The following is a 14,003-nucleotide window of genomic DNA, read 5'->3' as shown; positions in this document are numbered from 1 at the left end:
CCGCCTTTGCCCCTACCCTCTCTGTTCTGGTTGCCTCCGCTGTCTCTCTGCGCTTCAGCTTTGCCTAAGGAATCATTTGCCTCGAATAGTCTCCGGCGAACCCTAACAATCTTCGCTCTCCAATTCATTGGTCGCACTCCTTAACTGTTTTGCTTATTATACACTGAGTTAATTCGATCTCTAAAACCCTAAATTAATTTTATTGGGTTCCTTTGTTTTTGACAGGTATAGCGGGATTAGGGTTTAGGGTAATCGATCGAAGTTTGACGTTATTTGGGATAATTTTGAGGTATGGGATTTATACTTGCAGCGTAGCATTGTATCCTTTCATTGTACATCGTTTGGTTGCCAAGAAATCGACGAAGTAAAAAAGAAAAAGAAAAAGAAGATTTAGAGTCTTTTACTGTATTTGCTTGCTTGAGTGAGCCTCGTTAGTTTTGTCAAGATATGTATTATCTTCCATTTCCATTAGGCAAAAAATTTCGGGTTTATTTTGTAGTTGTTAATGGAATCTGGAGTTGGTGGACCTGTTACTATCGACATGTAATCAATATTTTATTGATAAAATTGTTTATTATTGTTAGTGTCATTCTTAAGGGATTGCTTGAATCAGCTCAGCTTGTGAGGACATTTTTGAAGGGCTGTGAGAATATTTCTGTAAAAGTTGTATGTAGGTGAAAGCGTTGATGCACTGTGGGAGCTGAAGCTGTTCTTTTAGGTCAGAATGGGATTTGATAATGAGTGCATATTAAACATTCAAACTTTAGCTGGAGAGTATTTCTGCCCTGTCTGTCGTCTGCTTGTATACCCAAACGAGGCATTACAGTCACAATGCACTCATTTATACTGCAAGCCCTGTTTGACATATGTTGTGAGTACTACTCGGGCTTGTCCTTATGATGGCTACTTGATAACTGAAGCAGATTCCAAGGTTTTTTCTCTCACTATCGTGGTCTTCATTATACTGCAATTATTCCTCTTATCTACTGATAAAATGTTTCTGATAACTGCTCATTGCAGCCACTTGTAGAATCAAATAAAACACTTGCTGAAACCATTGGCAAAATAGCAGTTCATTGTCTCTACCATAGGAGTGGATGTACGTGGCAGGGGCCTTTATCTGAGTGCACGTCACATTGTGCTGGATGTGCATTTGGCAATTCTCCTGTTGTATGCAACAGGTGTGGGATTCAAATCGTGCATCGTCAAGTACAGGAACATGCACAAAATTGTCCTGTGAGTGGTGCAAAATTTTATTTTCCTTTAGTTTTCGTTTGGATGAATAGAAACATGTTATGCTTATTTTTTTGGTAGCTTGGTTCACATTTTTTATTTGTATGATGACAGGGTGTGCAGCCCCAGGTACAGCAGGCAGAAGGTGCTCAGGACACTTCAGGCGCTGGCGGAACTGCAACTGCTGATCAAACTCAGGCTGGCACTCAGGCAGGAGTAACAACTCCTCAGGCCCAGACTTCTCAAACTACTGCAGCCACTACACTTGGACAGGATCCTAATCAGCAAGCAAACCCAAATTCTCAAGCACAAGCTGTAGTTCAGTCTGCTGTGCCAACTCCAGAACAGTGGTATCAGCAACAACAACAGTATCAGCAATACTACCAGCAGTATCCTGGATATGACTCCTATCAACAGCATTATCAGCAGTACTATCCCTATCAACAGCCTGCAGCTCCGCAATACCCTCAGCAGAACTTGCAAGCTCATCCACTGCATGGGACTGGTCAGCCTCAGCCCCAAACCCAAGCACAGCCTCAGCCCCAAACCCAAACCCAAGCACAGCCTCAGCCCCAACCCCAAGCACAGCCTCATCCTCAGCCTCATGTCCAGCTTCAAACCCAACCACAACCTCAGCCTCTTGGACAATCTCAATCACATCCACATATTCAAGCTCCAGCGGTTTCTCAACTTCAGAACCATGCACAAGTTAACCTGCAACAGCAAGCACAAACTGTGGTGTTGCCACACTCTCAAATTCAGTCGCAGACTCATCAGCCAGCCCCAGGCCACCCACATCCTCAGCCATTTCCCCAAGCTCAGCCCCATGCCACCCAACCTCATCCACAACAACATGTGCTGGTGCCTCAATATCAGCAGCCTCATCATCAGATGCAACACCCACAGCTTCAAATTCAACAACAGGTGCATCAACATCCCCCTTCTCAACCCCAACCTCATTCACAAGCCCAGCTACAAGTGCCAGTTCAAAATCATTCTCAGCCACATCCCAACCTAAATCCTAATGCCCAGCCTCAGATGCAGCATCCATCTGCCCATGCTGTGACGGGCCATCAATCGTATCCTCAGCCTCAACTTCAGCCTCAGCAGCAAATGCATCTAGTAGCCCCACAACAACATCAAATGCACATGCACCCTCAAGGTGGGCCTCAGCCACAATCTCAACATTCTGGTCAGATGCCAAGTCAATTCCCTCAACAACATCCTCCTATGCGTCCACCCCCTTCTCATGCTACAATTCCAAACCAGCAACAGGCGGCTTTGTTGCCATTGCCTGGTCAAGTTCAAAACATTCCTCCTGCACAACAGCAGCCAATTCAACAATCTGGACATCCAATCCACCAGCACCCTGTTATGCAGCCAGTTCAGCAGCCCATGGCTCAGCAATATGTGCAGCATCAGCAGCCTTTTGTACCGCAAGGTCCATTTGTACAGCAGCAGATGCCCACCCCCACTCAGTTGCGGCCCCCAGGGCCGCCTCATTCATATCCACAACATACTCATGCCTATCCACAAATGCAGCAGAATGTAGCATTACCACACGGATCTCAAAATGTTGCTGGAAGACCCATGATGCCAAATCCTGGAGTACAATCACAGCCATATCCACAATATGCTGCTAGGCCTATGCATCTTGGTGCAAGCCAACCATCTGCAAATCAGAACAATGTGCTCAGAAACAACCAATTGTCTACTGAACAACAGTCTGGGGCAACTTCAAGGCCAACAATGTCCATAAAGAAAGGTGATCACGTAATTGAGAAAAGTGTGGGTGATCAAGCACCTGGATCATCTTCTGAGAATGCTGTGAAAAAGGTCTCATTGGATGCTGCATCTGGTCTGGGAGCTGATGCTGGTGAAGTAAAAACTGTGAAATCTGAAATTGATATTAAGGCTAAGGATGATGGTGATGCAGAACCTGAATCACGTGCAGTGGAAAATGGAGAACTTGTTAAACGGATGGTGAAGGAAGAGGCTTCAGAAAGTAATTCAGAGCACTTAAATGTTGGTAAATCAGGTGAACTTGAAGCTGAGGTCAAGAAAGATGTTTCTAATGCTAGCCCAAAACATTTGGACAATTCTGCCATGGAAGACAGAAAAAATCAGGGTGATCCTCTTCTGAAAAATCCAGCATTCCATGAATCTGCACATATGGAAAAACTGAGCGGGATATTGCAGAAGGATTCCAGTGGGATTCAGCACCCTTCCACTGGTGCTGATGAAGCCTCACAAGCCTTGTCCATGACTTCAGCTCCTGTCTCCCGTAGTCCTGCTCAGAATGTTGTCCCCAAAGTAGCTGTTTCTCAAGGCCCTGGAGTTGATGAATACAGAGGTTTTCCTCCACCTGGTCAGGTGCAATCTGGGGCATTCACACAGTCTTCTCACCCAGGCCCAATTGCTGATCAGGGACGGCATTTTGGGCCTTCTACTCTCCAGCAAAGGCCTGGTGCTCCATTGTTACAAACGCCTCCTCCTGTGCTCCCGCATCATACACATGCAGCAGGGCACCCTTCCACTCAATTAAGGCCTCAGGGACATGGGCATGTACCTGAGCATTTCCAGCCGCCTGTGTTTAAGCAGTCTCAAGGTCTTGAAATTCCTCCTGGTGGCATCTCAGGCCCTGGCTCCACAGCATCCTTTGGGAGGGGATCAGGTTATTATGGTTTTCCCCAGCAGAACTTTGAACCGCAACCTGTTGCACCTCAAGGGCCTCGAAGTCAAGGGCATGCACTCTCTAACCCTGCTGCGGCTTCCAGAATGTCTCAAGGTGAATCCATTGGAGGGGTATTTGGTACGCTACCTCCTGGTGCAATTGATTCACATGCTGGAATGATGGCTAGAGCACCACCACATGGCCCTGAAGGTTTGATGGGTCAGCAGCGCCCTACTAATCCAATGGAAGCTGAATTTTTAACACATAATAGACCAAGCTACATGGACGGTAGACGACTTGATCCACATCTTCCTGGGTCTTTGGGACAGGGTCCAGTTGGTCAGCCTTCTGGTGTAATGCGAAGTAATGGCCCCCCTGGCCTTGAGTCCTCTTTGACACTTGGATTGCGGGACGATAGATTGAAACCTTTCCCAGATGAGCGTTCCAATTCCGTTCTAGGGCGACATGTTACAGATCGAGGAGAGTTTGAGGACAATCTCAATCAATTCCCCAAGACTTCTCGTTTGGACGCTGAACCTATACCTAAGTTTGGGAGTTATTCATCAAGGCCCCATGACATGGGACCATATGGGCTAAATAGTGATACTGGTTTGAAAATGGATCCTGGGGCTGGCAGTGCCCATTCAAGATTCTTGCCTTCCTATGATGGAGGAGAGAGACCGGTTGGTTTGCCAGATTCTGCTCGTAATCATCCAGATTTTCTTGGACCAGTTAGTGGGTATGCTCGACGTCACATGGATGGTCCGACTCCTAGAAGTCCAGTTAGAGAATACCCTGGCATATCCTCACGTGGTTTTGGAGGCCTTCCTGGCCAATCAGGCCAAGATGACTTTGATGGCAGGGAATCACGTCGTTTTGGTGATCCAATTGGCAATTCGTTCCATGAAAGCAGGTTTCCTGTTTTGCCCAGTCATTTGCACAGGGGTGAGTTTGAGGGTCCTGGTAAGTTACGAATGGGTGAGCATTTAAGGAGTGGTGATATGATTGGTTTAGATGGCCATTTACGGAGGGGTGAACATTTGGGTCCCCGTAACTTGCCTAATCATATGCGGTTGGGAGAGCCAATTGGCTTTGGTGACTATCCTGGTCATGCGCGGATGGGGGAATTGGCTGGGCTGGGGAACTTCGAATCTTTTGGTGCAGGCAACAGGCCAGGTCATCCACGATTTGGTGAGCCAGGATTTAGGAGCAGTTTCTCTCTTCAGGGATTTCCAAATGATGGTGGAATGAATACAGTTAAGTATGAGTTTTCTGCACTCGTTATTCTTACATTTTTGTTAAGCCTATTCAATTCACTGTGTAAGGCTTACACTCATTATTCTTTCATTTTTGTTAAGCCTTTTCAATTCACTGTGTAAGGCTCATTGTACCTTTAAGTTTGTCTTAATTTGTTTGAAGTTTCTCCTCTGTAATATGGATGCTCTTTCTTGGTTTGTGTATGTATGTATTACTTGTTCAGATCAGTTCCCTTGTTTTAAATTTTGAGCTATGGATATCTCCAGGGAGAGGGAGGGTCTTTTGGTAACCTAAGGAAGAGGAAGGTGGCTAGCACAGGATGGTGTCGAATCTGTAAAGTTGACTGTGAAACAGTTGGAGGCTTGGAATTGCACTCACAAACAAGGGAGCACCAGAAGATGGCTATGGATATGGTACGGAGTATCAAGCAGAACGCAAAGAAACAGAAATTGTAAGTCATCTTCGTTCTTGTTATAGACACTTCTGCACTTCATTATTTGGAACTTCTATTAGATAGGCTAGAAATATCTAATTCTTTATCCTTTTGTTTCTACTTTATTTTTTAGATCAACTGGTGACCATTCCTCACTTGAAGATGCAAGCAAGTCAAAGAGTACCAGTTTTGAGGCCCGTGGGAATAAGCATTAAGTGGTTCTGGTGTGCTGAAAAATGGTCCATTGCTGAGTTGGGTTCAATTTAGTGTTTGTGGTATTATTGCCTATAGTGATGTAGGTGATTCACCCTTCATGCCTCTTTTCTCATTTCAGGGTGGTTTATGTTAGTTTTGTCATTTCAGGTTGCTGCCATGTTTATGGAGATGAGTTTTGGAACTGAAGTGCTGTGGCAGTTAAGTTTGTTGGTTTTTGACCCTGAAATCTATTTTTTAGGACTGGAATAGTTTTATGTAGAAACTTGAATTATTCTATTGCTGTCATTTCATTGTGCATGTGATGCTTGCCTGTAATGCTTCAAATTTTTGTCAGTAGCATTTGCTAGTGTATCGTTCAACCCTCCTGATCTTATACCTGAATTTTCTTTGTGCTCTTACAGGGTGTCATAGCTAAAAATAAAGTTGTCTGATATGGTTGCTTGGTTTAGCTGGTGATTTGCTTCTGTTGTCAAAAATGTGTCAGGTTTATAGCCTCTGCAACTTTTATTCTGAGTGATTTCGGCCATCTTCTTTTTAGAAGACGGGAGTCCTTATTTGTGGAAATCTTACATTTTGAGGATTATATACAATTTTTTATTGAACCATGTTCCAACTTTTTGTATGGTCTTTCTATTACATGCAGAAACACACTTTTCTGTTATGTTAATCCCTTTTTCATTTTGAAATAGTTTAACCATGTATTCTCATTTTTGACCAACCAACTCTCCCTTTCTGTAGCGTCTCTTTGTTCAGTCTGATGAATACCTTCTAATGCTTCAAATTCTTTGTGAGCAAGAGTGAGAGGTGGAATTTCATGAGATTATTAGCTTTGCAAAACTCTCTTGATGCAATGAGTTCTGGAAGTATAAATTAGATTGTAGGGATTTTGTATACATTTTAACCACAGACAATGGAAAGAAGAAAAAGAAGTAATACACCAATGCAGAATTACTTATATAACGAGTACATAACAGTATCCAGAAGTGTGTTATTGAGTTGATTTGGTTTTTCTTGGATTAATGGTACTGATAGCTTTATAGTTGTCATCTAGTTCTGAGAGGTCTTATGTGTATCCTTTTGAAGATCTCCCAGCCATACAACTTACAAGACATGCTTTACCGATTGAGCACTGTTGGTATCATGACCGGAATACTCAAAAGTTAATAAATATGCGTTCATACTACCTTTTATAGCTAGAAATTTTTTATACATTTTAAGTTGTCAGTGCTCAGAAAAAACAAGAGTTCTTGTTAGTATGTCTAGAGACTAGTACTTGATATCTAGTTATAGCATCTAATTTTGCGGTCTGACTTGCTTTCAGCTTTTTTCCCCTTTCTTTCTTTCCATTCACAAGAAGAAACTTAAATTAAATAATAGATATTGAACAGGTAGCCACGAATTATTGAGCTTAGTTATTCTTCACCAAGGCTGTGACTGATTATTGAGCTTAGTTATACTTACCCCCCTACACAGTCATGATTGAATGACATTGTTGATCGTCTGGATTAGTTAATGAATTTTCTACATCAACTACTGACAATCAAAAATAAAGAAAGAACTGGAGGAAGAAGTAGAAGTGGAAGACAGTTGGTGATCATACTTATTACTCAGTTAAGCTAGGTAGAAGTGGCTTAGCATGTTTACTTGTTTGGACAATTATGGGGATCACAGCACATATTGGGTGGCTTAGTTAAAGACATTTTTCATGTAAATACACATGCTTTTGGCCAATATATTTGACCATGAAAAAATAGTATTACTGTGGCCTTTATCTTTGTCAGTTTAATCATAATGGTTGGAACCGATAGAAAGAAACCTTTTAACACCTGATGTTGTAAAGCTGGATGTTATATTACAGTTTGAACTGATAGAGAAACACCTATTCTTCATATTCTTGGTGATCTGACACCAACCTTTGACACTTGATGTACTAAAGCCTTCAACTAAGATTATTTTTGGTTGTCAATCTACAAGCTTCTATCTTCCTTAGCTGGTGGCTCGGAGAAAATGACTGATTTAATATTATGTTGAGTTAAAAGGCGCTCTTCAGTAGTTTATTTTATAATTAGTCTCACTGTTAATTATCTTTCTTCTAATGTGAAACCTAATGCATAATTCTATCAGAATTCACTTAAGCTTTAAGGCCTTTGTTTGAAGTTAATTTTTATTTTTGGTGAAATTTCTTTTTTTACAATAGATTTTCAATTCGACGTGTCTTTTTACGGCGAAGCAGACAACAAAATGGATGAAAGTTCAGTGGAAAGGTTTACCCGGTCACCTTTTATGGATGTGGTAAGAATGTGTTAGATGTGCAGATTTTCATAGTAGCAAAAGTTTGCTTCTTAGTATTGATTTTCGTTTGCTTCTTCTTAGTGTTGATTTTTCTGAGATTGGTGACTTGTTGCGGGATTGTATGTTGCCTTCTTGACACACTGATTATTCTTTGTTAAACAGTTCTATATTTTTATGGTTCTGTAATTGGATTTTAAGCAGTAAGATACTTGAGAGTAATTCTAAGTGTGTTCCATTGGATACTGTTTTAGGATACCGCATTTAGTTTGTAGGCTTCTTATCTGGTTTTTGTGTTCTAAATAGGATTTTCCATTCAAGGTTTATCCTGCATTCGTTCATTCATTCATTTTCCCTTATCATGAGATACTCAGATAACATTATTTGGGCTGGTGAATTATGGAGTATTTAGGATTCCTTTTGGAGGTGATGATATGAGGTTAACTTGGGATAACTTTTGATAGTTCAGTGGAAGTTAAAATGCTTTACATCTTCTGAAATAATTTTAGTGGTCAAGAATTTGATTACCATATTCTTGGAGGAACGGAGGTTTTTACTTACCATTTTGTTTTGATCTTAGAAGTTGTTCATTCACTTGAGAGAGGGAAGTATGGATTAGTTTGAGCAGGCTTTTTTTGTTAGATTAAGTACTTTGATAGGGTGAAGAAGAAAACCCGGATTTTGCTTCATATTTGGATAGACAAATAAGGGCTTTCAGTCTTCGGACATGCTTGTGCCCTTTTTGTAGCCAATGCTCTTTTTAATCTTTTTGGTGTTGCTTTTTGAACTGCCAATCTCTGAGTCAAAGATGATCAGTAAATGCAGCATTGGTGATTTTTTTTTATAGGTTCATTTGCAGCTGCTCGAGTCCTGCCAAATAGTTACCGACTTCTTCTTGTTAACATAATCATATTATCCTTCTAATATATTTGTGAGACTAATTTTAGGCATCTTCACATGTCCGTTGATTATGACCAATTGCTTTCTCTACTTTAAAGGTTAGATTGATGGCATGCTTTAGGCGCAACGCTATGTCTGATTTATGGGTTTTGTCCACTTGTGCAATTACTTGTATTTATGAACTACCTGTATAAATTCAAACCAATTTGTAGACATATCAGTAATCTATCTAGTGTGTAGTGAACAGAATGAAGTTTTTAGGTTGAACCTAAATAACTATCAAGTTGTCATTCAAGCATTAATTCAAAATTCAAGATGTAATAAATTTTAAAAATAATATAGACGTGATCCTATTTAGTTGGTAACATCAAAAGACCAATGGCTTTGTTGTCTGAGGTACTTCTCCTCTTGAAGGCAGCAGTTTGAAGTTCAAACCATCATGGATTATGGGGTTTGTGATGTCCATTGTTTGCTCATAAGATGGACAAAAGGGTAAGTGAGAATTTTCTTGGAGGACCGGCAATAATTACATCAATTAGGTCACGAGAAAAAAAGATCTCTGCCTCCATTGGAAGCAACCAGATCACAAAAATGGATGGCAATCAACTTGTAGTCTAATAAAGCATCTGTAAAGTAGACCTTTAACAAACTAAACCAACCACATAGATGAAGTCATCAACTCAAAGATAAATGTCAAAAGTTATACCACCTGTCCTAGCTGTTGTTACTGCTACTTTAACTTTTGCTTGCTCCTTTTTTTTGGGGGGGTTAACTTCTTAATTTTTTGCGCCTCCTTTTTGTGTTTGATTTGCTTGTGTTCCTTGATTTCAGTCTTTTAAGTCTCCATAATGGGTGTTAAAAGCATATTTGGTGTAATATTACTATCCATAATTATCTTCAGATAATTCTGTAGTTGCAAGCGTTCCTCTTCCTTTAGGTTTCCTTCTATCAATGTTGTGTAGGGGTGGGCATTGGAGGTAGCGGAGGCAAAAATGAGCTTTCCACTTTCTGCCTCCGCCACTGTTGGAAAGTCAGAATGATGTCCAACTCTTTTCCGATAAGAGGTCATTTTTACCCAGCCTCCGCCTCCAAAAGTTGGGCAGAGCCGTCATAAGAGTTCTAATGAAGACGAAGATGTGCCTCGTCTTCGTCCCAAATCTGAGACAAAGACCGAGTCTTCTTTAGAGAGAGAAAGAGAGAGAGAGAGAGAGAGAAAGAGAGAGAAACACCAACACAAATGGACCCAGGCTGGGGTGCAGGGGAAGATATATATATTTTTAAAAAATAAAGGGATGTTGGAGTCCAAATTCGGTTGGAAATGGAAACCAACTTCTGCCCCACCTCCGACTTTCATTGGAAATGCAAATGGGCCTCTGCCCCTCTGTCTGCTGTTGGAAACCGACCTGCGCAAGTTAGAAATGGGTCAGCTTTCAGAATCGCCGCCTCCACAACCCTATTCTTGTGCCATGTATCAAAACCTTAACAGTTTTGAATACAAAAATCTGATTATAGTGATTTCTGTTTAAAATTTCAGTGCCATGATCCCTCTTGACACTTGTTCTGCTGTCAAAAACCTTTAAATAATTACTAATAGTAATACCAGTAATTTGTTAAATATCGCCTCTGAATGGGCTCTTTTGATTTTTTCCATTATGATCTTATGAGAATTTTTCATAAACTTTTTTCGTCATATATTGTTTTTATCACGCCAAATTTAGGGTTTTATTGAAGTTATGGAGTGCCTTTTCGAAGTTGGATGGCAATTGTGGAATTCAAACCCTGCTTGGTCATGGTTTACCAGGTTTGTGGTTTTTAAGTCTAATTTTTTTTTGGGTAAGAAATTCCATCTTAAATAATAACTTGTGTCTGGTTCTTGCTTTTAATCTGTCTTTGAGATTGCATGAAAAGTTGGTGTTTCACATTGCTTATTCCATACTTATTGGCGGTCTTAAACTTTCAGAAGAGTAGGATCTAAGACACTTCCCGCTTTTGTTCTTTTTTCTTATAAAATAATATACCATAGGGAACTCTCCACACGGTTTGATGCATTAATATCATACTTACCATACCTCTTCAAAAAGAATAAGGGTAAGATGGTAATAAACAATAACGATACTTGTTTATAGAAGGCCACAAGCTTCTTCTATATTTGGCATGAAATTACTGGAAATATCTAAAGAAGAAGGCATAGCCGAAGGCAAGCATAGTGCATGCACCATCTAGCGCATAGAAATCATAGGTCTTAGTGGGCAGCCACACTATGGATAGTTATGCTAGTGGACAATGCTCTTCCAGTTATTTACGAACTTGTTGGGTGATGATTTAACAGACGTGGTCCTACAGAAATCTTAATGCCTTGATGGTGAAACGATATTTTAGCTAACTTCTAGATAGTAGGAAAAAAACCTGTTGATTTAACATGCTACTTCTGGGTGAATATTGGACTCTACTGGGTCTCAATTCGTTGGATGCTAGATGTTAGAGTTGACGTTCTTATTTTTGGTTCCAGCTTCTGTATTATTAGTATTTTTTCCTCTTGAAAATGCATTATCTACTTGTATCGAATATGATGTTTATTGGATTTTGGATAATGATAATTTCTCGTCTGTTTCTGTTTTTTATTCTCTTGGTAATTGAGCTTCCGGAGGTGCTCAGTAATTGTTTTGGGGTTTTGTTGTCATTTAAATGTTTGAAGTACTTGTTATTTTTATTTGACCAGAATGTTATTTGTTGATTGATCTCTGGATCTATGTTTGAATGTTCGACTTAATAGCTTAATTCTGTTTTTGATGCCCAAAATGCGTAGGCTGGTTAGAATTACAGGTCCACACGAAAGTTTTGCTTAGAATTATAGGCTTGAACAAATTCCTTTGATTGATATCTCAAATATTTTCTTAGGCGTGCATAGAAATGCTTGATGGTGAAAGATATCTCGAAGGTGTTTTTGCCTTCTAATTTCTTTTTTGAAGTTGTGGATAACCCAAATTTCCTGAATGGTTCTGACCTTATGGTTGAATCAATCCCATCTGATACGAACCGTTAAATTTCTTTCTTGAAGCAAGTTGAAATTGCTTCACTCTTCTGACTTATTATTGCTGTCAAGAAGCTTTGGCTTCTTCTTCCCTCACCATTAAAAAAAACAAATCTTTAGGATTCAATGATCTAATAGACTGAATACGGCCATAAGCTTTGTGATTTAGGATGTGATCTTGTTAATAATCGTTGACTTAAATTGTCACCCTTTTCAACCAATATGATCCTAGGAGATACTTTAAATTTGTGAGCATCAGAATGCTGCAAACCTATGGTGAAGGAATATCTAAACAATTGTTCTTGCATCTGAGGAAAGTGTACAACATGAAAACTATACATGAAGGAAAAAAGTACAAGCTAGGAAAAAACAAACCAGAAGATTATACTCGGGTCTAAAATCTTGTTACGATGTTTGAAGAGAACAATTTCTTATGAAGCTTACCACTTGGAATATAGACATGCCATTTTGTTGTCATTTTCCTTGATGTAGAAGGCATTCTAGTATATATCTAGTACTTGTTTTATGGGTTATTGAGTGCTAACTTATTGGGTTTTACACTTGCCCCCTTCACACACGCATCCTAATTGCAATGTCTCCTTCAAACTTTAAAAGGTTCAATTGACCTCCCAAACTACCAAACCCTTTCACTTAGGCTCTCCTCCCTTTGTTACATTTTTTTTTTTTTTAAAAAAAAAAAAACTCTTCTGGCCATAAATCTCCTCTCATGTTTATTTTTTAAAACAAATTAATTATGTGATTCGGGGGGTATTATTGTTGTTCCATAAAAATTTTGTTGGATTTAAAGGAAAATTTTAATGGAGGGAGCTAAGTGAAAGGGTCAGATATTTTAGGGGGTCAATTGCAACTATTTAAAGTTTGGAGAACATTGTAATTTAGGTGTAACGAGGGGGTATGTGTAATTTTTCCTAACTTATTTTGAAGCTGGCTACCAGTTAGTGCAAGTGCCGAGGTCCTGCGTTGGCTATTTCTCTGTCTGGGGATTTTACAGTTTTGGCCATTGAGGTTCTATTTCTTGTGATTATGCTTCTTGTACTTCTTTGAATTGCGAATATGTAAAACCTTCAAATACCATATTTCAATTTAAAGGCTTGCCTTTTTCTGATACCTTGTCTGACATCCGTACGTTGCGGTGGTGTATCTCATATGAGTTCTACTTTTATAAATTCTCTTTTGCACTTTTAACTTAAAATAGCCCTTGATTTCATCAATTAAATTATATTGTTCAAATTTGGTTCATTTATTTTTTTAATAAAGTTGAATATGCTAGTTGATCAATATTTTTCTCATATTAAAGTTAATATTATGGCTAGTTCATTTATGTTGTACTCCAATAAATTCGTGCTAATAATTTAGTTATTATTTAATTATAGCGAAGTTTATATTGTTTGAGATAATTAGATAGACCAACTTCTGATCATAAATTTCTAAAAAATTAAAATCGCCAAGATTTTTACTTGTAACAAATCAATGAATTAAAAAGGGTAAATTTTATATTTTTTTGATCTTATTTAAAACTTAAATAATCAAATCTCAAGTATATATATATTAAGGACAATGTTTGAGAGCCTAGTTACGAAGATATTATTATTATTATTATATCTGCATTTAGTTTAATTAGGTTGAGATCTACGTTTTTTGGGTTAAACTCCATAGCGTAATTTTTAATATTTTAATTTATTATTTTAAAATTTAAGGTTCAAATTTCGTCATTTCAACATAATTAAATGGAAGTTTGACTTGTTTGTTAAATAAACCAACATAAACGACTTTTCTCATGAGCCAAGCCCCAAGTATTTATGAATGATTTGATTTCATAAATACTCAGTAAGTTGCATTTTTAATCTCCTAAAAGAGGAAAAAGGGCATGGAGTAGGAGGAGAAATAACGCAAAAACATGGAAAATAAATAAAATGGATGAAGAAAGTGGAGAGGAAACATGGGAGAGT

General features: G+C 39.1%; 1 protein-coding gene across 8 annotated transcripts; it reads left to right on the top strand.

The window, feature by feature from the left end:
• On the top strand, nt 1–13,161 carry LOC132163572 (uncharacterized). Of its 8 annotated transcripts, none has more exons than XR_009438320.1 (10): nt 1–130; nt 226–289; nt 665–931; nt 1,021–1,236; nt 1,348–5,163; nt 5,431–5,615; nt 5,731–6,010; nt 6,215–6,297; nt 8,011–8,105; nt 12,979–13,161. XR_009438320.1 is itself a non-coding variant. In XM_059573909.1 (8 exons), exons 3-7 carry the CDS (start codon nt 725–727, stop codon nt 5,810–5,812), a joined length of 4,506 nt encoding a protein of 1,501 aa, XP_059429892.1. In that variant the 5' UTR covers nt 1–130; nt 226–289; nt 665–724; the 3' UTR covers nt 5,813–5,821; nt 5,961–6,209. The 8 variants fall into 8 exon arrangements, 6 of the variants coding, with proteins under 6 accessions (XP_059429892.1, XP_059429891.1, XP_059429890.1 ...); XR_009438319.1 differs by having other exon boundaries at nt 9,965–13,161; XM_059573909.1 differs by lacking the exons at nt 6,215–6,297; nt 8,011–8,105; nt 12,979–13,161 and having other exon boundaries at nt 5,731–5,821; nt 5,961–6,209.
• The last annotated feature ends 842 nt before the right edge of the window (nt 13,162–14,003 follow it).

This window comes from Corylus avellana, chromosome ca10 (genome assembly GCF_901000735.1).
Source record: "Corylus avellana chromosome ca10, CavTom2PMs-1.0".
Taxonomy (NCBI): domain Eukaryota; kingdom Viridiplantae; phylum Streptophyta; class Magnoliopsida; order Fagales; family Betulaceae; genus Corylus; species Corylus avellana.
This window is presented reverse-complemented; position numbering and strand designations above follow the sequence as displayed.

What these genes read in the sequence shown, in the direction of transcription:
- LOC132163572 (XM_059573906.1), top strand. Translation starts at nt 725, where the DNA reads ATGGGATTTGATAATGAGTGCATATTAAACATTCAAACTTTAGCTGGA. An exon ending in TAACTGAAGCAGATTCCAAG is followed by an intron (nt 932 to 1,020) that starts GTTTTTTCTCTC and finishes TGCTCATTGCAG; the next exon opens with CCACTTGTAGAATCAAATAA. An exon ending in AACATGCACAAAATTGTCCT is followed by an intron (nt 1,237 to 1,347) that starts GTGAGTGGTGCA and finishes GTATGATGACAG; the next exon opens with GGTGTGCAGCCCCAGGTACA.